At 43.5% G+C, this 25,639-nt stretch overlaps 1 protein-coding gene across 1 annotated transcript in view; it reads left to right on the forward strand.

Moving 5' to 3' along the window:
* Positions 1-5,293: 5,293 nt before the first annotated feature.
* LOC118361374 (LIM domain-binding protein 3-like) overlaps positions 5,294-25,639 on the forward strand; it is a 72,033-nt gene continuing 51,687 nt past the window's right edge. The window contains exons 1-2 of the mRNA XM_052470354.1: positions 5,294-5,603; positions 24,371-24,522. Of these exons, the coding sequence (XP_052326314.1) occupies positions 5,508-5,603; positions 24,371-24,522 (248 nt within the window). The 5' untranslated portion in view covers positions 5,294-5,507. The remainder of the gene's footprint in view (positions 5,604-24,370; positions 24,523-25,639) is intronic.

The raw sequence follows: 25,639 nt of genomic DNA on the forward strand, positions 1-25,639 counted from the left end.
TACAGAACTGGTTTTAATTGGTTAATGTCTTATAGTCTTATGTTTTTTTAAGTAATGTTTAAAAAAAGAATCAGAGCGGTTGATCTTGTCTTCCCTTTTGACCCAAAGTGATCTTAATTCAGAAAACGTCGGTGACCACTGATTTACATGATGTTTGTAACTATAAGCAGAGAGGTTCTGAGTGACAAGACCGCCAGTCGTTGCAGACAGAAATGGAACATGAATATAGTGATCGATGATTGTGCAATGTGGAGGGAGCTATTGAATTCTAGTCAAAAAGAGGCAGTCAAGTAGATAGACCAGTGCCAGTGCTTTCCCACTCCCACATTAAAGAATCTGCTCCTGGCTCTCTCTCAGGAGTTAGCAGTCCAAGAGAGACTGAGCATCACCCCTTTGCCCCCCCCCCCACCCGTCTACCATCGCATGCCTTCATGCCTTCACTGTCTGATAAAGTCACCTCATTGTGGATGACCTCACAGGCTGTCACACGCCCATCGCTGCTCGCCTGACCAGAGGGTTGCTATAACAGGAGAGGACAAGAGTTGCTAGAAGATTTGCTGCGCTCGCAAACAACTTCATGTTCTGCATAAATGAGCCAATAGCTGTGCTCATACTCAGCGAGTGTTATGTCATCGAATACTATATCCACCTAATCAACTATCATATCATGTGCCTCAGTCTAAGTAACAGAGATATTTTCCAGTCCAGCTAACAAGATAATTCTGATGCTGAGGATGTCTCTATTATTAGCGTAGCTAAGTGCAACAGCCCAGTTTGTATATTTTGTTTTATGATCACATTCTACTTAAGTCACAGATATAGTACTCACGTGAGGTATACGTCACATAAAAAGGCATTTTGGTTTGCTCTTAAAATACTTCCAGAAAGGAATACCTGAATTAGCAAGCTTCAGTTTTTTTTTAATGGTGTGTGTTATGGTTGACGTGTCTGTCAGACACAATTACCTTTGCCTAAACAGCAGGTGGCCTATCGTTCAGAGAGTCTCAGAGACACAGCCGATTGAGAGACTATAGCTCTGAGCTTGTTTGACTTGTCAGGAATAGGACCACTGGTACTAGCTCTGCACTGGGTTTCTTAAGAGAGTGAGATCCAGGAGGGCACCCTTAGGATTAGCCCTCCTCCCTTTTGTGTTTGTCCTGGATGGTGGGCCAGCCCGGAAGGGTGTTTTAAAGTTTTATTAGTCGTATGTACAGGGATACACATGGTACACACCGTCTAACGAAAATGCTTACTTGTGAGTGCATGTGTGCTAAGGTTCGGCGAATCAGAGCAAGTGGTCAGTAGTCTGATTTTGTGTGTGTGGATAGGGATCCTGGGGGAGATACATTGGGTTTAAATACACAATGGTATATGGAAACTCAGGTGGAACCTTCCTTTTTAAAAGCTTTTTGTTTTTGACCATTTTTATTTGTTTTATTTTTTGTTTGGGGGCTTACATTATCCATTTTAAAGTTTCTAAAGGCTGCCACTCAAAATAAAATAATACAAATACATAGTTTAAGTGATAATAATTTAAATATAAACAGGAAAATAGAACAAAAAAGGTGGCGGCCTCCATCCCCAAACTTCCATCCCGTTCCTCCAACTCCACCCTGCCAACATGTCTTCATCCAACTCCACCCCCGGGAACCATGTTTCCCACCCCTCTTAGCAACTAGGGTTGCTTGTCAGTCACCCACTACCCCCCCCATCCCCCGGCTCCATTCCTGGCGACCAGAAATAACCCTCAGAATAGCACCCTTCCCTGTGGGCCTGAAAGCAGAGAAAGAAAAAAAAAATGGGTTAATATATTGTTTGCATGTATGTGTTGGGCTTTGGCTGAGATTAGTATGTTTCTCCAGGCGGCAATTGTTCCTTGACAAGCACCATTCATTCTCGCTGTTTGATCATTCTGATGTCATAACTTCTAATAGTAACTGTATCCACTGGTGAATTGGGAGCGCGTGAGATAATTGCCATCTAAGAGCAACATTTTTTTTGCAGCAGTGCTGTGTGCCAGCAGTGACAGTCTCTGATATATTGAGAGATTCAAGGTGCTATCATTAAGTAACATAATTCCTGCCTCGGGCGGCAGGTAGCCTAGTGGTTAGAGCGTTGGGCCAGTAACCGAAAGGTTGTTTGATTGAATCCCCGACCTGACAAGGTAAAAAAAATCTGTTGTTCTGCCCCTGAACAAGGCAGTTAACCCACTGTTCCTAGGCTGTCATTGTAAATAAGAATTTGTTCTTAACTGACATGCCTCGTTATTATTATAATAAAGTGAAACAAAATAAGCTACCAATTCAGACCTTAACAATTAAGTTAGAACACTTTATGAGTAAGGGTGTGTAATGAAGAAAATATTATGAGAATGAAAACAAAAATAAGATACGACAGATATGCAAGCCTTAATGCCTAAACAGTAAAACAATATAGGATAGCTGTAAGATCCATATACAGTGCATTTGGAAAGTATTCAGACCCCCTTTTCCACATTTTGTTATGTTGAAGCCTTATTCTAAAATGTATTAAATACATTTTGCCCTCATCAATCTACACACACAATACCCCACAATACAGTTTTGCAAATGTTTTTACATAAGTATTCAGACCCTTTGCTATGAGACTCGAAATTGAGCTCCGGTGCATCCTGTTTCCATTAATCATCCTTGAGATGATTCAACAACTTGGTTGGAGTTCACCTGTGGTACATTCCATTGATTGGACATGCTTTGGAAAGGCATTCACCTGTCTATATATGGTCCCACAGTTGACTGTGCATGTCAGAGCAAAAACAAAGCCACGAGGCCAAAGAATTTCCCACAGAGCTCCGAGACAAGATTGTGTCGAGGCACAGCTCTAGGGAACGGTACCAAAAACTGACTGCAACATTGAAGGTCCCCAAGAACACAGTGGCCTCCATTATTCTTAAATGGAAGAAGTTTGGAACCATCAAGACTCTTCCTAGAGCTGGCCGCCCAGCTAAACTGAGCAATCGGGGAGAAAGGCCTTGGTCAGGCAGATGACCAAGACCCGATGGTCACTCTGACAGCGCTCCAGAGTTCCTCTGTGGAGATGGGATAACCTTCCAGAAAGACAACCACCAATCAGGCCTTTGTGGTAGAGGGGCCAAACGGTAAAAGGCACATGACCGCCCGCTTGGAGTTTGCCAAAAGGCACCTAAAGACTCTCAGACCATGAGAAACAAGATTCTCTGGTCTGGGGAAACCAATATTGAACTCTTTGGCCTGAATGCCAAGCGTCATGTCTGGAGGAAACCTGGCACAATCCCTACGGTGAAGCATGGTGGTGGCAGCATCATGCTGTGTGGATGTTTTTCCGCGGCAGGGACTGGGAGACTAGTCAGGGTTGAGGGCAAGGTGAACGGAGCAAAGTACAGAGAGATCCTTGATGAAATCCTGCTCCAGAGCACTCAGGACCTCAGACTGGGTGAAGGTACACCTTCCATCAGGACAATGACCTTAAAAACACAGCCAAGATTATGCAGGAGTGGCTTCGGGACAAGTCTCTGAATGTCCTTGAGTGGCCCAGCCAGAGCCCGAACTTGAACCCGATCGAACATCTCTGGAGAGACCTGACAATAGCTGTGCAGCGACAGTCCCCATCCTACTTGACAGAGCTCGAGAGGATCTGCAGAGAAGAATGGGAGAAACATCCCAAATACAGGTGTGCCAAGCTTGTAGCGTCAGCTTTTTTTACTTTGTCATTATGGGGTATTGTGTGTAGATTGATGAGGGGGAAGAACGATTTAATCCATTTTAGAATAAGGCTGTAATTTATGAACAAAATGTGGGAAAGGTCGAGGGGTCTGAATCGTTTCCGAATTTACTGAATGCACTCAGACCGCTGCGCCACTCGGGAGCCCCAAGGCATATCAGTTCTCGAGGCTGTGATCGGGGGAGTTCCATAGGGCGGTGCACAATTAGCCCAGCGTCGTCCGGGTTAGGGGAGGGTTTTGTAAATAAGAATTTGTTCTTAACTGACTTGCCTAGTTAAATAAAGGTCAAATAAATATTGTTCATTAATTGGCCTGGTGTTATCCATATTTAAATGTCCTGGACCATAGCCAATAATAGAAATCTTGTTCCTTGTACCGAAACATGAGGGTTATCCTCATCATTGTCTTATGCTGAATGCAGCATCATAGCCATAGGCTAGGCTGCATGATTGTGCAATGATAACATACCTGAATAATGAGCCAGATATTGGGGTTCCATCTCTCAGCTTGTCCCCTTTTGTGTTGGGTTGATCTGCTTCTCAAAGAGGTCTCGAGGTTCCTTGGTAGTGGGAAACGTGTTTTCTGGAAGGTCAAGATAGGTTTTGCCAGAGTGGATAAAGCCGCATCTCAGGTTTAGTTTACGTAGCTGGAATCTCACCTCGTTTTAGGTCCTACATTATGTCATGGCTATTCAGAGGACTTCTAGACACGCCCCACCAAATTGATATCGTAACCCCGTCACACTGTGGTTGACTCAGCGGCTGAGGACAACCGTGAGCTACGTATAAACACGCAAGCATGTATACGCACAAACAATGCCTCTTACTCGTCCGACAGGTCACCCCTCTATGTACGGTACCAAATTACACCCTACCTGTCAATCATGTATACGAGGCCTGTAGTGAAATGACTGTTACTCTATGTCCTGGCTTTATAAAGTATGATGCAACAGGTCTTATTGACCTCCGGGTACATTTTACAGGACATTAACCTTGCAGGTCTGATAACCTGACCTGATTCCAAATATGACGGACCAAAAAGTGTCTGCTGGCTAAAATGCTCTGGTTCTGGTCAGTTTTATCCTGTTACCCAACCGTTAAGCAACTAAACTGGGGTAGATTTTTGCAGAAGTGGAACACATGGAGAAATCGGAGAGAATCAACTCTCTCTCGTCAACTGCATACAGCTACCATGATGTTAATTAGATGTTTCCTCAAGCCAACCCCAGTGTGAGGTGTGAGGAGACACTGTTTCAGGAAGACCCTAGTCTGGAGTTAGGGGGGGGGTATTGAAAAAAATCAGTTGGCCTAGGAAGGGGCTATATTAACCCTGTGAATCATGGCAGGACTGACATACCGGGTGTCCCCTTACATGCCATATAAGGGGACCCCCCCACCCCCACCCCCCACAATGCTACTGTGGTATCACTTTCTGCAGAGGAGTGGCTATTCTTAGGCTGTCACTTCAGCTCATCTGAGCAGGCAAGACCTCTCTTCCTCTGGTTCTCTAGTCTTTTCTGTCTGTCTTTCTCTCCTTATTTAAAAAGGGGTGGGTCGTGAATTACATATTCGTCTGTGGCTGTAGTGGGTTAGGTTTTTGTTTGCGGTGCTTTCAGTCTCATTTGACATTTCGTTTAGTTCTCAAGTGTACTTTTTTTTGACCATTTTTTTTCTGCTTTCAGAAGCTACTTGGCTCCTGCCCCACCCCCCTCTACCTCCTTTTAAAAAAAGAAGATTCAACCAAACAAGCAATCAAAGCCTTTGGAAGAATGAGTACCTACAACATTTCTCTGAGTGGGTCGGCCCCATGGGGCTTCCGATTGCAGGGAGGGAAAGATTTCAACATGCCCCTGACCATCTCCAGGGTAAGAGATCAATTCATCCAGTTCAGTCTACATACATCCATACTTTGTACAAACACACAGAGATTTCCACGTCCCATATCTGATGTGTCTTTTGACCAATGAGATCATCCTTTTTCTTGCATTAAGCTTGAATCTAGATGTTGGGGTTTGTTTAATGTTCCGTGCTTGAAACTGGATACTTGGGACTGCCCAACTCTGACGTCATCCCATTGAAGTTTAAATTCAAAAAGACGAAGGTAAAGGGTAGTGGTTAAGGTTAGGGTTTAGGGTTTAGGGTAGGGAAGTCCCAAGGATTTCATCTAGCACTAACCGTCAGCCAACCCTTATAGGACATCAAATATTGAATTACTACTACGGTACTAGCACAGTACTTGTGTGGTCCCTGTAGCTCAGTTGGTAGAGCATGGCGCTTGTAACGCCAGGGTAGTGGGTTCGATCCCCGGGACCACCCATACGTAGAATGTATGCACACATGACTGTAAGTCGCTTTGGATAAAAGCGTCTGATAAATGGCATATATTACTTGTAGGTGTGTTGTTGTTAAACATGGTGGTCATTTTGGGATGTTTGGTTGATATATTAGATTGTTTGGGATGCAGTTTTATTACAGTAGTTTCAATAGGTTTTCTCACTGGTTGGTATCCATTGTGTGGTTTTGGAAAATTCATTGATTTTTAAGCTTGGCCTTTGCTAAAAAAAAAAAGTCTGAGAATATGTTGTGTTCACCTTATCCTGTAGTGGTATGTTCACCTCACACATTGTAAAGGCCTAAAGACTGGGTTGGTTTATGGTGGTAGGAGCTGTGAGTTAGGGGGTAGGTGATGTTAAAATTGTTACACCACAGTTGATGGTGAGAATGTAGGCCTACGTATGTATTTTCAGACTGGAATCATGGCATGCTGTCACCTGCCAAATCTATAGTGTAAATATACAGTTAACTGGCTAAATGAAGGGAACACCAACATAAAGTGTCTTAATATGCCTTTGGGGCCACACCACTAGCCAGAACGGCTTCAATGCTCCGTGGCGTAGATTCCACACGTTTCTGTAACTCTATTGGAGGGATGCCACATCATTCTTCTGCGAGAAATTCCATCATTTGGTATTTTTTAATATGGTGGTGGAAAGCTCAGTCTCAGGCACCGCTCCAGTAATCTTCCATAACTGATCTCTTGGGGGGGGAGATTTGGTGACTGAGATGGCTATGGCCTCAAGAAGCTCAAACGGATATAACATTTGACTAAAACATAGTCATTTTAAACCTTGCTAAAATGTGTATATGATCACATATATCTGTCTATTATCTGTGGGAATACTTTGGAACAGATGTCCAAAATTAAAATCACTTGGCGCTGATTTGTTGGTGTTTTTTTAGTCTTTTATGTCGAACAATAAAAATTCAAACAACGTTTTTATTTTTGCTCTGACTTGGGGGGACAAATAAAATCACCCATGGGCCAAATTCGGCCCACAGGCCACCAGTTGGGCGACCCTGGCATATGGTTTACATTGTTTTCATGCTCGTCAAACCATTTAGTGACCACTCATGCTCTGTGGATGGGGACATTTTCATTCAGGGTAGCCTAGTGGTTAGAGCGTTGGACTAGTAACCGGAAGGTTGCAAGTTCAAACCCCGAGCTGACAAGGTACAAATCTGTCGTTCTGCCCCTGAACAGGCAGTTAACCCACTGTTCCTAGGCAGTCATTGAAAATAAGAATTTGTTCTTAACTGACTTGCCTAGTTAAATAAAGTTTCTAAAAAAAATAGCCATGGTTGACAAAATATTGGCCTGCCCAGCATTTTTATACATAACCCTAAGCATGATGGGATTTCAATTGCTTAACTAACTCTGGAACCACACCTGTGTGGAAGCACCTGCTTTCAATATACTTTGTGTCCCTCATTTACTCAAGTGTTTCCTTTTATTTTGGCAGTTACAGTACCTGTAGTTACTTCAGTCGCTAATTCAGGTGTGATTATGCCTTTTGTGTGCTGCGTTTGTGCTGTGATGACCTAATATGCGAGTTCATTGCCCCTTTCCTTTCCTCCCCGAGACTGAAAATAGATATTTGGATTTCTCACCCTGTATTTTAAGGTGTCGAGGTGTATTTCTCCACATTATTTTAGTACTGAAAGTGAGAGAGGTGTTGCTGCCTGAATATCACAAGTTATTTTCTGGTAAGAAGAGTATATTCTATGAACATCTCTTCCAAGAACCTCAATCTGTCGATGTTCCTAGAAGAGATATTTGTAGAATAGATATTTATTAGAAGAAAAGAAAGGAAGCTGGCTGGAATAATAATATTATGAGTCTGGTGTGTGTGCCCTGGTGTGTGTGTGTGCCCTGGTGTGTGCCCTGGTGTGTATGTGTGCCTGAAGCCTATGTGTTCATAACGAGTGCATCTTTGGATATACGTGCGTAACTCACTTGTAAGACAACCTTTACAGTGTGTGTGTGTGTGTGTGTGTGTGTGTGTGTGTGTGTGTGTGTGTGTGTGTGTGTGTGTGTGTGTGTGTGTGTGTGTGTGTGTGTGTGTGTGTGTGTGTGTGTGTGTGTGTACCAGTCAAAAGTTTGGACACACCTACTCATTCCAGGGTTTTTCTTTATGTTTTACTATTTTCTACATTGTAGAATAATGGTGATGACATCAAAACTATGAAATAACACATGGAATTATATAGTAACCAAAAAAGTGTTAAACAAATCAAAATGTATTTTATATTTGGCATTCTTCAAAGTAGCCACCATTTGCCTTGATGACAGCTTTGCACACTCTTGGCATTCTCTCACAACCAGCTTCATGAGGTAGTCACCTGGAATGGATTTCAATTAACAGGTGTGCCTTGATAAAAGTTCATTTGAGGAATTTCTTTCCTCCTTAATGCATTTGAGCCAATCAATTGTGTTGTGACAAGGTAGTAGTGGTATACAGAAGATGGCCCTATTTGGTAAATGACCAATGACCAAGAACAGCTCAAATAAGCAAAGAGAAACGACAGTCCATCATTACTTTAAGACATGAAGGTCAGTTTCAAAAAGCATCAAGCTGCATGGTCCACAGGACAGGAACACCCAGAGTTACCTCTGCTGAAGAGGATAAGTTCATTACAGTTAACTGCACCTCAGATTGCAGCCCAAATAAATGCTTCACAGAGTTCAAGTAACAGACACATCTCAACATCGACTGTTCAGCGGAGACGACGTGAATCGGGCCTTCATGGTCAAATTACTGCAAAGGAACCACTACTAAAGGACACCAATAAGAAGAAGTGACTTGCTTGGGCCAATAAACGTGAGCAATGGACATTAGACTGGTGGAAATATATCCTTTGGTCTGATGAGACCAATTTTGAGATTTTTGGTTCCAACTGCCGTGTCTTTGTGAGACGAAGAGTAGGTGAACTGACCATCTCCACATGTGTGGTTCCCACAGTGAGGCATGGAGGAGGAGGTGTGATGGTGTGGGGGTGGTTTGCTGGTGACACTGTCAGTGATTTTTTTATTTAGAATTCAAGGGACACTTAACTAGCGTGGCTACCACCGCATTCTGCAGCGACACAACATCCCAGCAGGTTAGTGGGACTATCATTTGTTTTTCAACAATGACCCAAAACACACCTCCAGGCTTTGTGAAGGCTATTTGACCAATAAATCAACCTATAGCCCCTTTTCCTTACTTGATCTGAAATGAGAGGATGAGTATAAGCCACACAGTAAAAATTCCACCTATTGTAGCATTTCAAAAGGCAAAGGGTTTAGCTATCACAACTGGTAATTACAGTCCTTTCAGATCTACAGGAAGTGTGTATGGATAAGTGCGTAGCCTGCACGTTTATTTATTTCAGTGAACCTTTACAACTGGTCATTGAATCCCCTTTGACTGTATGCAGTCTTTTATATTGAGAAGGCCTGTGACCTGGGGCCTTCAGTCTGCAGCCCAGGAGCACAAGGCTCAGTCACTCAGCACTCTGACAGGTGGGGAGGAACTTCTGCCTGCCTTGGGCTGCTGCTCTATCGCTCCCTTCTAAAAATACTTTCTTTCCCACCGGTGAACAATGCTGATGGTTTGGGTGGTTCATGACTGCTGCCTTTTTCTTCCTTTAAAAAAAAACAAAATAGCGCCAGGTGTGACAGCGAGAGAGAACGTGTGTGGTGTAGCCTACATACTGTGTGGGCACTGCGTGATCGAAAGGGAGGTTAGAGGCTGGGGATTGGGTTGTTAAATTGCCGACGACCAAGCTGCTGCTCGTGTCACTCACCTGTTGGCCTGGACTGCACAACTTCGGCCCCGTACACAAATACTACGTGACTACTGTGGTGGTTCCAATGACAAAATACATTTGTACCTCCTGAAATTGCGGCTGGCTACATTGGATAACTTGTCTGGCTGGTTGATCAAATTGAGAGTTATGTGGAGGTGAAATCCGAAATAAAAGAAAGATGGTGTATGGAAGGCATGGACCTGAAACCCTGCTATAATGGCAAGCAGCAGACCCTATTTCTAAATACCTCACTGTGAGGTTGGGATAAAAATAAACCTCTTTTGGCCTTTCAACAAAACAAAATGTCTTTTCTCCATTTTCAAGTGAGGCACTTAATTTGTCCACATTGAAAGGATTGTCTTGGCCTGGCTTATGTGTAACTTGGCTTCTTTTGTGAGAGAAATCAGCCACTGTCTCACACACTGATGTGCCAGTCACCATTTATTGGTTTATAAACCCCCCATATTTAAGAGGGAGCATTATGACATTTCCGTAAAGACTGGACTGCCATTAAAAACTAATTTGGCCTTTTTCTAAGATGTCTGAGGGAAATGTCAGCACGGAGATCCACCAACTCAGAATACGATATGTGTCCCTAGCAAACCTCTGGAGTCCAGTATGGATAATAGCACTGTATTAGAGTGCCACATGCATAACAGCTGGTTGTGATATGGTACTTTCTATTTTGTGTTGCCTGTTAGGACACCTTGGCTCGCAACAATTCTTGTTATCAGGAAGTTTGTTTGGATTCATGAAAGCAGCCTCATTCTTTTGGCATTTATTTGAGCTTCTTCAACTGCCCTCCAATATAGCCCCAGAACATCAAGTTTCACTACTGAGTTTCATCTGATCTGTAATTAATTGTTTTAGGAAATTCTGTTAGTAGTTTGTGCCCTCCGCAGTGTTATGCTGTTATTTGTGTCCTCTCCTCGCCCGGACAGTAGACAGGAAAGCTCTGGGGGCCGTTTTAGTCAACACCTCTCGGCTCAAGTACAGTGGTATTCAAACAGCGAGGACCACCTGAATTTATTATAATTTTTTTTACATTTTTACATTTTCACGACCACAACCCAAATATGATGATGACAACCTTAAAATTAGTACATTTCAATTTTTACATAGACAAATAACGTTTAATTCATCACATTTTCATCTCTGATCAAAGTGAAAAGAAACCATTAAATACATTTACTGAATAACATTTTATTTTTCAAATTATCTTTCTCAAAAACATTTGTATACTGTCCCATACCCATAAAATAATCTGTACTTAATTTTCTTTTGCGCCCCCCCCACACACACACACACACACACACACACAAGAAAAAGTGGTTTTAACTTTGGCGAAGCAAACTGCATTTCCCGCGCGACCCCACTAGTCGCGACCCGACTTTGAATACTGTATGTTGTGGTAAAGTGGTCATTCCTTTCAGCCTTTGGTCTGGCTGTGAAATTGATATTTACAGATGAACACATCCCCTTGAGTGGATATGGGTGGTTGTGTTCTTTCTGTTTTGAAAGAACCTTCTGTGTCAGGCCGAGACCCAAGACCCGAGGGCAAATGGGGCCTTGAGTCCGAACTTTCGAGTCATTGCCTCTCATACACTGGTCCTCATGTTGGGTATGTGACCCTGTTTGTGACAAGATGGATTTGACAAGAGCCGATTCACTCATTTAAATGATTCAAGATGATCAGGAAATGCAGTACATCACTAAACACATCTAATTATCATGAAGTTGGCTAAATGTAACCTTTTGTGGAGATGAAGTACAGCTTGTTTTTCATGGGATTGCAATGGATATTACCGGTCTGTTTTACCCTTGGACAGCTGAGTTGTCAACCTTGTAGATTTGACATAAATCGGTGTCATGCACTACAGACTTACAGTATAAACTGTAGCTGTCTTAGAACCAGCAAGCGAGACACACCCTCGAAACCCATTTGGTGTATCTTCGATGAATCTCAATCTTCTCCCCTTGGCCCTGGGATGTAACAAGGTCTGTATGATGCAGTTTCAACCCCTTTCAATGTACTGTGTGGTCTGAATTCACCTGACCCAATCTATACGGAAATAATGGGTTTAGGTATAGTTTTATGGGCCGTATCGTCCTCCTCAGTTAAACCCTCTGACTCTAAACCACATGTAACCGATGCAACTCAAACAGAGGTGAAAGTAGATTTAATTTCTTACCAGTATGGGGGACACACTTTAAAAAAATAAATACTACAAAAATGACAGTGTAGCCTACTCTGCTGACACTGACAAACGGATCAATAAAAACAATTGTTGTCTGGTTGATATAATTGGCCTACGAAAAGGGCAGACACAAATACAATATGATCTATCTAACATGGAGGAGGAGATTATCGTCCAAAAACAAACAAAAAATGGCACTGACCCAATGATAAAGACAGTGAATATACAATCATTCTGGGGATTTTGGCTAATGTTCTCCACTGGTGCCAATAAGATGGGCTACTGTTCGCTCAATTAAGTTAAGAATTTTGATTATTTAAAGACAGATTGGAGTCTTGTTATCTCTTTAGAAAAACATTTATTTTATTTTTACAAGTAATTTAACCATTATTTAACTAGGCAAGTCAGTTAAACTTCTTAGGGATAGGGGGCAGTATTAGGAAGTTCGGATGCCTGACATGCCCAAAGTTAACTGCCTGTTACTCAGAGCCCAAAGCATATAATTGGTAGTATTGGATAGAAAACACTGAAGTTTCTAAAACTGTTAAAATAATGTCTGTGTGTATAACATAACTGATATGGCAGGTGAAAACCCGAGGACAATCCATCCGGAAATGTTTTCTTTTTTTCTTATTTAATTTTTTCTTATTATTTACAATGGCGGCCTACACCTGGCAAATCCGGGCGACGCTGGGCCAATTGTGCGCCGCCCTATGGGACTCCCAATCACGGCCAGTTGTGATACAGCCTGGAATAAAACCAGGGTGTCTGTAGTGACTCCTCAAGCACGGAGATGCAGTGCCTTAGACCGCTGGGACACTCTGGAGCTTTACCGCAAGAGCCATTTGCTTTCCAAACAGTTTTTCTGCGATTTTGTATTTTTAAGTATTGCGATAGGCATGGATGGGTCTCTTCTTTTCACTGACAGTCTCAACTCAACAATAATCTATTTCGTATTTGCAGTGCGCACTACCCAAATTGCGGGCCTTTCTGACTCTAGGCTATGCGATTTTATTTAAGAAGCTAGTGAATCGTTTGCGGCCTAGTCATGCTTTCTGGTGTAGTAGCCTCTTTAGAAGGATTTGATTTATTTCTGTATAGACGGCTAATTAGGCTAGGCCTATGGTCACTTTGGAAGTTTTAATTCAATTTATTTTAGGGAAAGCTTATCTTCCCCTAGCCTTATGGACATGCCCCCTATGCCTTTTTTAGAATGTGGCAAAAACACAACCAGTTACAAAGCACCTACGTGTATTGTAATAACATTCTGTGATTGTCATTGGGCCTACACTTGTAGCCTGAATTGATGCATCCACTGTAATCCACGCGCGCCTCGGTCTCGTTCACTCATCTCCACCTTCCCAAAATGTAACTGTTCTCCTCAAACCACAATGCATTTCGGAGCTTATACCACCCGGTTTCCAGTCAATTCACTAATTTGACCGTAAGGTTAAATAATGGTGTAATAGCCTAAAGTTTTTTTGGGCATGTTGTATGCTCACGTTTTACCGGTACGACCTACCCCCACTATTTATTTTGCCGTACAGACCATTACCGCCTTACTTTCACCCCTGACTCAAAACCACATGTAACTCTCAGCAAGGGCCTCTCTCACTACCATTAGTACATGATGCCATGCTGTAGGAAATCTTGGCGTCCACTCGGCCTGATGCCAGCCCCTTAACCCCCCCACCCTCCATATCCCTTTGAGTTACAGTAGCAGACTGTAAGATTGAGGTCCTGAACAGTCGTAGGCTGTCGACTCAGTCTGATAAAGTGTCTCTTATGTTATCCCTGGTCTTACAGGCCTCGGCATTCCAGGCCTGTGGTATGAGAGCCAACGGCTGGCGCTGCTGACAGGCAAGGCTGTTTTTAGCAGGCCGCAGAAGGTCAGTGCCACTGGGGGAAATTGTGAGGGCTATAGATACCAGAAGTGCCCCCCCCCCCTCTAATTCTCCGTCTCTACTTCCATGGACCCACTGCAGGGGTCCGGAGACCGGGTTGGGATTTAGAGCCTGGGGTTCCCTGTAACTCAGTTTATTTTAGCTGCCCATTGGTGTCATCAGTGAGTTAATGTCTCCAGTAGCCTATTATGTTCTTCTTCTCATGGTATTTTATTGATGTCACTGAGAGGTGATCTGGACTGTTAACCTTTTGCATGAGCAGTCATGCATTCCCAGGGCAGACTCTAGGACTGCTGCGTTCAATATGGGGTGTCAGATTATTTTCGCGCTTGTTAGCAGAAACTACCGTAAAACGTATATTTTAAACGTTGAGTCTGAAATGGTTGCCTGTCCCTTTTTGTGTGCAACAGCACACATTTCAGTAAATAAACGGCTGTTTCAAATAGATGCCGGGTCTGAATTAATTGTTTATGAAGTTACCATGAATTACCCTGAATTATTTACGAGGTTTCATGTTTGATTTGTTACATTAAATCATTCAGTAATTAATCAAAAAAATGATGTAAATAATAAGTTATCACCAGTAAGCTGCCAACAGCTGAGAACTGCTAGCTAATTGTCAAGCACAAAAACGGTGTGAGTACAGACCCCTAGATCGGGAGATTGCCCTCTAGTGGCAAAAGTTAGAACTGACAAATGCGCAGTTAATAAAGAGGAGAATAATTATTCTGTCAAGGAATTATTAAATTTTTATTTTTATTTTATAGAGTCATACTAAGACAAAATAAATGTGACAGTGTGTAAATGAAGGAAAGTAAGAAATGTATTAATTTTGAAAGTGAATGCTGAAATTAAACAATTAACTATTCAAATTAACAAAAGTTGCTTTAAGGAAATAGATGTCTGGCTCTAATAGAAGCCTGTCTCTAATAAGCACCTGTTGTGTTCAAGGATTTAAGCAAATAAACGCCCGGGCTATTAATTTAAGTTTCTAACCCATAGGGTTTCTTCAAGTATATGGCTTTTGAAATTACATATAAACACACACTAGACCCTATTTTCCACTGAATGAAGACCATTCTAGCAAGAGACCTTCTGGATGTTGGTAGTTAGACACCTAAATAAATTCTACTGGAAACGGTAGGTGCGTTTTTAAAAAGAGCTTCCCAAACCTGTTGTTAATGTATGTAAAAGTATTGGGTGTACTGTTAACTTCAGAATGATCTTGTGAAAAAGCATTTTGAATGTAAAAAGGATTTTGTTGGGGAAAATATGGATGAATCAAATCAGAAGTTCTGTACACAGATGTAGGATCTTAATTTGAGCCATTTTGTAACAGAAGAAAATAATCCTGCAGCAACGGGAAATGTGAATTATTATGTGGATTATAATTGATGGACATTTTTGTAGGGGTTGAGACATTTTTCATAAGGGAAAATCAAGTTTTAAATGTACTACATTGCAGGAAATTTCTCCTGCAACACGGTGATCAAATTAAGATCCTACATCTGTAGAAAGTGTCATGAAAGTGTCATACTGAAAGGAGGCCCAACACTTGTATCACAGCCTCACTGGCCTGCTGCAGACAAGATGGAATCTCTTCATCAGATCATGGGACAAACCCATGATGAACAAAATCTTCATCAAACCATGATCTGATGAAGAGATTCCATCTTGTCCGCAGCAGGCCAGTGAGGCTGTGATACAAGTGTTGGGCCTCCTTTCAGTCTACAGTATAAATGACTCTTGGCTGGCAGTCACTCTTTCTTTAGTTGGCTACTGTATTTCTGACTTTCTGCTGCAGCTCCTCTAATTCTGACTTTCTCTTTCTCTCTCCCTCCCTTCAACTCTGACTTTTTCTTTCTTTCACCCTCTCTCTCTCTCTTCCTCTCGCTCCCTCTTTTTCTTTATCACAGGCTCTCTCTCTCTCTCTGTGCCCCACTTTTCCCTGTGGTTTTTGCCTGGCCCGTAGAACGGGCTCTTTTGTGTGGTGTGAGTGCACAGGAGATTTGAGCTTGGCATATCAGCCAGCCATTCACCCAGACATCAATAGACCCGAGTCAGGGTGGAGGGTTAATATAGGTTTTGTGAGCCAGTTGGTAATCCACTCCTCACCCTCAATGCCCTGTTGTTTTTCCTGGTGCCCCTCCATTTCCTGCTATTTGCTTTGTGGGTCCAGTGAAAAACAAACGTTTCAATGAACTTGGATTTTGTAGCTAGACTGGGCTTATTTAGTCAGCAGGGGGAAATGCTACTCATGATTGATGGAGAGAGTCTCTTATTGTAGTCCACAATGAAGTAAATAAAACAAATCGGAGCAATGTGTGTTGCATGTTTTACTCCACTGACTCCAGTAGCAATGTAATCACTGTGTTGCTATCTCATTTCCTGTGTGCCATTATTGGGGGGCTCAACCCCCATCAAAGTTGCCCATCCCGGCTCTATGCCAATTGTAATAGAGTTGACTTGACGAAATCCCTTAGGGTCCACAGTCAAAATGCATGTGACGTCTAATGTCTCCTCATTGTTTCACCCTAGCTAAAGTTGTTTTGACAAATAGAGAATAATGAGTTTGAAAGCGGTCATGGCAGAAATAGGTTTGGAACAGCTGAGGCTTGTGAATGTTACCAGGCCACCTCAGGTGAACCTGAGCCAGGGAGAGCGCCTAATCTACAGCTAAGGTCTGAGTCGAGAGGTCAAAGGTGGCCCTGGGCCCTTCCTGTGAAGCAAGGCGGCTGATCTGAGTCATCAACCACGCAGCTGGCCCCAGTGGCAGTGGCATCATCGTCACGGCAACCTTTGCTTATACTGTATGTCAAGACACTCTGCAACAGCCCCGTCTGCCAATTAGAGCTGGCATTTGTGGAGGAAGGGCCATTGCCAACGCCAGGCCCCGCCAGCCAGAGAGAACATGGGGAGGGAGGGAGGGAGAGACTCGGTGCAGCTGTCTTTTACAGAAGAGCTGGCCAACACAGGCCACACCCTCGACCCCTCGAGCACAAAATATCAACACTTCAATTTTATTTATGTTTGATATAAAGTACTTTGTTACTTTGCCTTACTCCAATTTGGTTTATTTCTGACTTTGTTGATTTTAACTCTCCATATAAGTCATTGAGAACAAATTTTAGCCTGTCTTTTCCTGATGAATGGCCAGTGCCTACCTAATCTAACCTCAGTCTCAAGGGGTACCCACAGAAAGTTCATGAGTGGTGCTGGTAGAACTTGAGTAGTCTCATTAACAGTGTGGGCGGAGAGCCCAGCTATAGGACCCAGCCAGGCCCCGTCTCCAGTGGGAGATCTTACACCCATCCAATGACTCAGACAGCCCGGGTCACAATGGACCAAAATAAGTGGCAGGGAGGGTGTCAGTTTGCTTTGATCCTGCCCATCTCTCCCCTTGCGCTCTCTCTCTCCCTTGTGCTCTCTCTCTCTCCCTCGCGCTCTCTCTCTCTCCCTCGCGCTCTCTCTCTCCCCTCGCTCTCTCTCTCTCTCCCTCGCGCTCTCTCTCTCTCCCTCGCTCTCTCTCTCTCTCCCTCGCTCTCTCTCTCTCTCTCTCCCTCGCGCTCTCTCTCTCTCTCTCCCTCGCTCCCTCTCTCTCTCTCTCCCTCGCGCTCTCTCTCTCTCCCTCGCGCTCTCTCTCTCTCTCTCCCTCGCGCTCTCTCTCTCTCTCCCTCGCGCTCTCTCTCTCTCTCCCTCGCGCTCTCTCTCTCTCTCCCTCGCGCTCTCTCTCTCTCCCTCGCTTTCTGTGTGTGTGTGTCTGAGAGACCCTGCTGCCACAATGCACCACAGTTGTGGGATTTATTCCCTCAGACTAATGTCCGCACAGGCACTGAATACTGTTTGATTTATCACAAAATATTTTGAGGGGTTTGATCAGAAAAACACTTTGAAAGGAAACTATTGTAGTTGCACTAAAACACTGAGGCGTTTTAGTCTCTGTTTCTAATTATTCTTTTAATCATGGCCTTTTATATAGCAAAGGGTAAATTAAATTAATAAGCCCCTGACAATCATCCTGGATCCTGTCATTAATGATGACTGCTATCATTATTTTCCCCTCAATATTAATGTGACAAGCCACATGGACACAATGTCAAGGAGCTCCAGTCATACACTATGAATAGCCCAGGAAAAACTCTTAAACACGCTGTGTTATAAACCACCCTGATTCAGCAGTGGTGTTTGGCAGTAGAATAGAAAGTCAGTTTTACTAAATGGATTTTGATTTTGCGAGTTGAAGGGGCCTTTAGAATATTGTTGTATCAGTGACACACATCTGTCCAACATACTGTACACCAGGAATGTCATTATTACTTCCATTCGCACACAGAAGATTGTCATCGGTTCCTGTCTCAATGGTCAGTTTCCTTTGCGATACTCAGGACTCCCCGCTAAATACAGAAGCAGGGCCATAAATCGGAAGCTGATAGGCAACCTGGTGCAAGATGCCAGACACCATCAACCACTGAAAGGAGTTGATATTATGTAACACTGCTGTCTGGGCCATACACAGACCACTAACCTCCTTTTATCTTCATAGTGGCAGAGAAGCAGTGGATTAGGAGGGAGGGAGGGAGGGAGGGAGGAGAAACAAGGAAGGGGGAGGGAGAGGAAATGAGGGGGGGGGACAGGGGGGGGGAACATGGAGGAAACAGGGAGGAGGAGAGAGGGAACAGGGAGGAGGAGAGAGGGAACAGGGAGGAGGAGAGAGGGAACAGGGAGGAGGAGAGAGGGAACAGGGAGGAGGAGAGAGGGAACAGGGAGGAGGAGAGAGGGAACAGGGAGGGAACAGTGAGAGGGAGGGAACAGGAAGGAGGAGAGAGGGAACAGGGAGGGGGAGGGAACAGGGAGGGAACAGTGAGAGGGAGGGAACAGGAGGAGGAGAGAGGGAACAGGGAGGGGAGGGAACAGTGGGGAGGGAGGGGAGGGGAGGGAACAGGGAGGGGAGGGAACAGGGAGAGGGAACGGGGAGAGGGAGGGGGGAGGGGAGGGAACAGGGAGGGGGAGGGAACAGGGAGAGGGAGGGAACGGAACGGAAGGGGGAGGGAACAGGAAGGGGGAGGGAACAGGGAGGCAACAGGGAGGGGGAGAGAACAGGGAGGGGAGAGGGAGGGAACAAGGAAGGGGAGAGGGAACAAGCGAGGGAGGGAACAGGGAGGGGGAGGGAACAGGGAGGGGGAGAGAGAGAGGGAACAGGGAGGGGGAGAGAGAGAGGGAACAGGGAGGGGGAGAGAGGGAGGGAACAGGGGGAAGAGATGTGAGATACACGAGGAAGCAGATTTGGCCGATAACATCATTGTAGACAATTTAAAATCCAGAAAATCTTTTTCAATAAAACAGTTTGTTGCAGTTCCATTTCAATGTGACATTGAATGCATTTCTTTCATGCACAAAGCTGAGAAGCTGATTAAGTATGATATTTCACTCTTTTTAAGTATAGAAGAAGGATTTGCTAGAGAAAGTTTAAAGAAAAGGAAAACGTTTGTAAAAAGCAACAAAGTTTGTAAGCTTAAACATTTTCTTATCAGGAGGGATTATTTCCTTAAAAGAGAAGCAACTTGCAATATCAAATCTTAAACTTTGGCAAAAGCGACAGAAGGTTTGTTGTTCATTTCTTGGGTGCTGCAGTGCCCCGAGCTGCCTAATCTCTTGTCCAGCACTGGTTGGTTCCAGTACCTTGTTGGTGTGTTTTAAATGAATTAGCTCTTAACACTGGTCTCAGCAGCTAGTGGCCGGCTGTCTGGCACGCTCCTCATGGTAACGGAGCTCCCCGGGGCGCCCAGAAGTATTTGAATTTGAAGTGCGCCATATTACTGAATCGGGCTGAATGGCACAACACCCCAAAAAAACTGTTACAGGATCATGGTGAAAGTGGCTGTTACAGGATCATGGTGAAAGTGGCTGTTACAGGATCATGGTCGATGTAGTCCTTTTCTTCCTGCCTGAGAGACGGTCAACCAGGAGCCGCCTCGCAGCCTGCCGCGATTGGTCTGTGTCAGCACGTGGTCCTGTGTGACGACAAATGTAGTAGTCGGAAATGGATCACTGTTTAATTAAATATTTCGATTTTGTAGCGAACTTTGAAATAATTCACAGTGGGGATCGAACTTGATCATAATAAACACATTTTAGAGGCCAAAACGGCCATCTTTCCACACCGCTAGGTTGCTACGCAGTAGCCGACCAGCAGAGCTTGTGACTTCACACTCCAGACCGGACGCTGGTGGCCTGGTTATTTCCCAAAATGCACAGCTTAAAAGCCCACCTGCATTAAACTGATTTGGTGGAGAAATGTCAACAACACACTCACAGGTTTGCAACAATGCATGATTATTCAATTTTACTTCTTAAGGTGATCGTTATAGAATAACTTCAAAAATAAAGCCAAAGCAATTTTTTTTTTTACTGGTTTTGATATTCCATCTCTGTCAGAACAGTTCTTTGTCAATGACTTGACTGAGTTGAACAGGCAATCTACAGTTTGAGAAATAACAAAACAGCTTGAGGGATGGGGTTAGAGAAATGTAACCTCTCTCAAATTCATAGACAAAGCTATGAGGACTGACGATCGAAAATGACATTTTTAGCCATGCTTTGACGCTACACAACGTTTCTTTGTAACAATCACAAAAAACAAGCTTATATGTTGGGTTCTGATGGGGGTACGGCAGTTGTACTGAGCTCATGAGGCATTTCTAAGTCATTTATTTAGGAATCAATGGCTATACACTGAGTATATGAAACATTAGGAGCATCGTTCTAATATTTAGTCGCATCCCCCCCCCCTTTTGCCCTCAGAACAGCCTCAGTTTGTCGGGGCACAGACTCTACATTGTGTTGAAAGCGTTCCACAGGGATGCTGGCCCGTGTTGACGCCAATGTTTCCCACATTTGTATCAAGTTGGCTGGCTGGGTCCTTTGGGTGGTGGACCATTCTTGATACACACGGGAAAGTGTTGAGCGTGAAAAACCCAGCAGCGTTGCAGTTCTCGCCACAAACCGGTGCGCCTGGCACCTACTACCATACCCTGTTCAAAGGCACTTACATCTTGCCCATTCACCCTCTGAATGGCACACATCCATGTCTCAATTGTCTCGAAGGCTTAAAAATCCTTCTTTAACCTGTCTCCTCCCATTCATCCACACTGATTGAAGGTGGATTTAACATGTGACATCAATAAGGGATCATTGCTCTTTCCATGACATAGACTGACCAGGTGAAAGCTGAGTGTTCTTAATGTTTTGTACACTCAGTGTATATCATTCATTGAACAGTCCATAAATGGTTGTACATGTAGCAATCACAGATGCTAAACCGTTTAATGCTGACTCTGTGAAGTCAGTTCCCATTCATCTCTTTCTAATTATCACTTAGGCCTAAATGAATGAAGTGTGTCTCTGTCTACAGCCGACTCACTCTCTTCACTTATGGTGCGTGTTAACTGAAGATGATGTGGGCGATGATACTGCGGAAAGCCATTCATTTTCAGTGGAGGAGAAGCGAAGTGGGCAGGGGACTGTTGGGTGTAGTGTATTTCAGGTTTCGAAAGGGTTCTGAAGTTTGACATTTCAAAGTGGAAATGACAGACTTGATTTTCCCTTACAAAAAATGTATCGACCCCATTAATTCTAATCCATATTATAATTAGCATTTCCTGTTGCTGCAGGATAAAATAAATTCTGTAGCAAACTGGCTCAAATTAAGATCCTACGTATGTACTTAGCACCAGATCTTCCATTATATTTACAAGATAGTCGAGTGATCGCTCTAACAATGGAAATGCATGTCCTCAAAGATGGAAGGAAGTGAGTAGGAGGCGAGATCAGGTGGGACCGGTTATAGCCAATGAGAGGGCAGATACAGATGTAGGATCTTAATTGGATCACTCTTTTTTTGCTGAGAATATTCCGGCTCACTAGAAATGCAAATTGTGGTGTAATTAAAAGTAAAAAGGCTTCTAAAGTTCGAAATTTCCACATTAAAATGTCAGACTTGATGTGCCCTAAGGAACATTTTGATCAATCCCTACAAAAATGAATATGAATTATAATTCACATTTTATGTTGCTGCAGGAATATTTTCCTGCTGTGAGAAGCATGGTCAAATTAAGATCTTATATCTTCGCCCCTTCTCTTCTAGCACCCACATAAGGGTGAAGCTAGTGTGGCTATCCGAATGATCGCGGATTGTGAAAATTCCCCATTATGCTACTATGATTAAAGTGCATGCGGACCCTATTGTTGAGATGTCATTACGTGGCGTATGCGATTGTACCCGTAGACTTAGTCATTGTGATAATGCTGGTTAGCATTGGCTCGTGAAACTACCTTCAACGTCCTTCATACTGCATGTCGATATTGAAAAATGGTATCCCTAAATTCATTTTCCTAGGCACCGTGCTTCTACATCTGCATTGCTTGCTGATTGGAGTTTTAGGCTGGGTTTCTGTATAGTACTTTGACATTGACTGATGTAAAAAGGGCTTAATAAATACATTTGATTAATTTGACTCTGGGCAAGTAGTAAAGTACCAGAATCTCGCAGACTCCCTTTATTAACAGTAATAATGAATAAGCCACCCTGACTTTCAATATCCTCTCAGGGGATTTAATGTAGTCAGTTCGATTTGCTTTATTTTATGAACTCTCTCTCTTTCTCTTTTCTCTCTTCCTGAATCGCAGAAATGATTGAGGAAAGAAGAAAATGGAGTAAATAAGAAATGCCATGCAGTTTGAACAGGAAGCAACGTATTACTATATACTACTCTTGGGAGTAAAAGACCAGGGTAAAAGACTGCGCTGAGCTAAGGGTTTTTAGCATGGGGGATATTTTGGGCGACGGAGACATGAATCGCTTCACGCATATTGGTGACTACTGATGAACGGATCGTCCACTTTCAGTCTTTCACACCGATAACATACTGTGCTACAATTGAGAAAATGACAGAATGTTCCTGGTGGTAGGTTATATATTTTCTCATGTTTCATGAGCTGAAATAAAAGATCACAGAAATGTTCCAAACGCACAAAAAGCTTATTTCTCACCCTGTTAGGGAGCATTTGTCCTTTGCCAAGATATGCCACACCTGTCAGGTGGTTAGATTATCAAGAAGCAGATTAAACACTCTAAAAATGTGCAGTTTTGCCACACATCACAATGCCACAGATGTTTCCAGTTTTGAGGGAGAGAATTTAATGTTCGTTTAATCTACCATAAGCCGCCTCCAACGTCGTTTTAGAGGATTTGGCAGTGCGTCCAACCGGCCATTATAACCGCAGACCACGTGTAACCACGCTAGCCCAGGACCTCCACATCTGGCTTCTTCACCTGCAGGATTGTCTGAGACCAGCCCCCCGGAGAGCTGCTGAAAATGTGGTTTTGCACAGCTGAATAATTTCTGCACAAGCTCATGGGCAGGCATAAGCTACGGACAACAAACACAATTGCATTTTATCAATGCATCTTTTTTGAATCCACAGAGATACCATGACGAAATCCTGAGACCCATTGTCGTGCCATTCTTCTGCCGCCATCACCTCATGTTTCAGCATGATAATGCACTGGAATCTGAAAAAGTCCCAGTTCTTCCATGGCCTGCATACTCACCAGACATGTCACCCATTAAGCGTGTTTGGGATGCTCTGGGTCAAAGTGTACAACAGCATGTTCCAGTTCCCGCTAATATCCAGCAACTTCGCACAGTCATTGAAGAGGAGTGGGACAACATTCCACATTCAACAGCCTGATCAACTCTATGTGAAGGATATGTGTCGTGCTGCATGAGTCAAGTGGTGGTCACACCAGATACTGACTGGTTTTCTGATCCACGCCTCTACCTTTTTTAAGGTATCTGTGACCAACAGATGTGTATCTACATTCCCAATCATGTGAAATCCATAGATTAGGACCTAATGAATTTATTTAAAAGGACTGATTTTCTTGTATGACCTGTACAATCTTTGAAATTGTTGCAGATTACGTTTATTTTTGTTCTGTGTAAATTGTTGCCAGTAACACAGTTAGTCATTAACCCTCTAGATAACATGTAAACAGCCAAACCAGCTCTGCTAGGGAGAGTAAAATGTTCAGAGTGAGGTGTTCTCTCATTTGCGCCTGGAAGTAGCTAGCCAACTTTAACCAGTTAGCTTGGGTGCTTGACTGCCGTCGTGAAGTCAGAACGCTCAGATCAACCCTACTCTTCATCAGTGTGCGCTCTGAATGCTCCAAGAGCGAAATGCTCTTAATTAACAAACGGGCAATCTGACAACGCTCTGAGCGCACTTTGACACACTGGGGGCAATTTACAAACGCACCCTAAGATTTGATGTTAACCATTGAGTGTTCATTGTTGAAGGGAATTATGATTGTTGACCTGTGTGTGTGCTGACCATCCACAGATCACCCCTGGGAGCAAGGCACAGCAGGGCAACCTGGTCCAGGGTGACATCATCGTGGCCATCGACGGCGTCAGCACTGAGGGCATGACCCACCTGGAGGCCCAGAACAAGATCAAGTGTGCCAGCTTTAACCTGGCCCTGACCATGCAGAAGTACGTACCACACACAAGCACACACAGTCGCATGCGTGCGCACACACACAGAATAAAGAGTCTCTCTGTGCCCCCCTCCACCTTTCTGTGACGGCCAACTCTTTAATAGTGGTCTAATTGAAGATTTAGACAGATTAGGTGTCATTTTTAGAAAGGAACAAGGGACAGTGACGGAGTGGGCTGCCTCTTATCCCTGTCTGGATGGACAGACCTGGAGCCGATTTTAGAGGTACAGATGTGGCTTCACTGTCATCTGAGGACTGAGGAGCGAGGGAATGGATGGAGGGAGGGAACATAAATGATGATATTTTCACACCTGTCCTGGCTAAAACTAGAGAACCAAAGATGGCTTTCGTGTACTTTTATCACAGGACAAGCATAAATACGATGTCACTTTTCTTGCTCTGTTGACACGGTATTTTGTCCATACAAATAACCAGAAGTGCACTCAGTGAATGTTTATCAATGTTACTCTATGAAAAGCTAATCGGTGTAACAATATTATAAGCAAGCAGCATATGTCTCTGGACCATGCTTGAATTTATTAGTTTGGAATAAATGCTTATGTACAGACTCATATCTCATGACCAAACCTAAGGCAAGACAAACCACGAACCCTAATCTGTCTGCAAATTCCGTGTGTTTACTCTGTCACACACAAACGGGAAAGTTAGAGCAGTTGACAGCTCTCGCCGTCCTTCACATTGGCTCATGTCGTATTCTCATTCATTTTAATCTGCTTTGCTGCAAGGCATGACTCCTGCTGAATCATCCCCAGCCATTGATCTACAGCAAACACAGGGGATGCCTTCAATTACTCACACACGCACGCCTTCACACACAATCTCGACTCCCAAGGTTTCAGAGACTAGATAAAGTGATCATGGGGAAAAAAGCATCTCAATAGTTCATGTGTGATATGAACACTTCCTATATCAAACCTTTAGCAAATGATTAAATACAGCTTGGAAAATTCCAGAAAATGATGTTATGGATTTAGAAGCTTCTGATAGGCTAATTGACATCATTTGAGTCAATTGAAGGTGTACCTGTGGATGTATTTCAAGGCCTACCTTCAAACTCAGTGCCTCTTTGCTTGACATCATGGGGAAAATCA

This window comes from Oncorhynchus keta, chromosome 2, assembly GCF_023373465.1.
Source record: "Oncorhynchus keta strain PuntledgeMale-10-30-2019 chromosome 2, Oket_V2, whole genome shotgun sequence".
NCBI classification, from domain to species: Eukaryota; Metazoa; Chordata; class Actinopteri; order Salmoniformes; family Salmonidae; genus Oncorhynchus; species Oncorhynchus keta.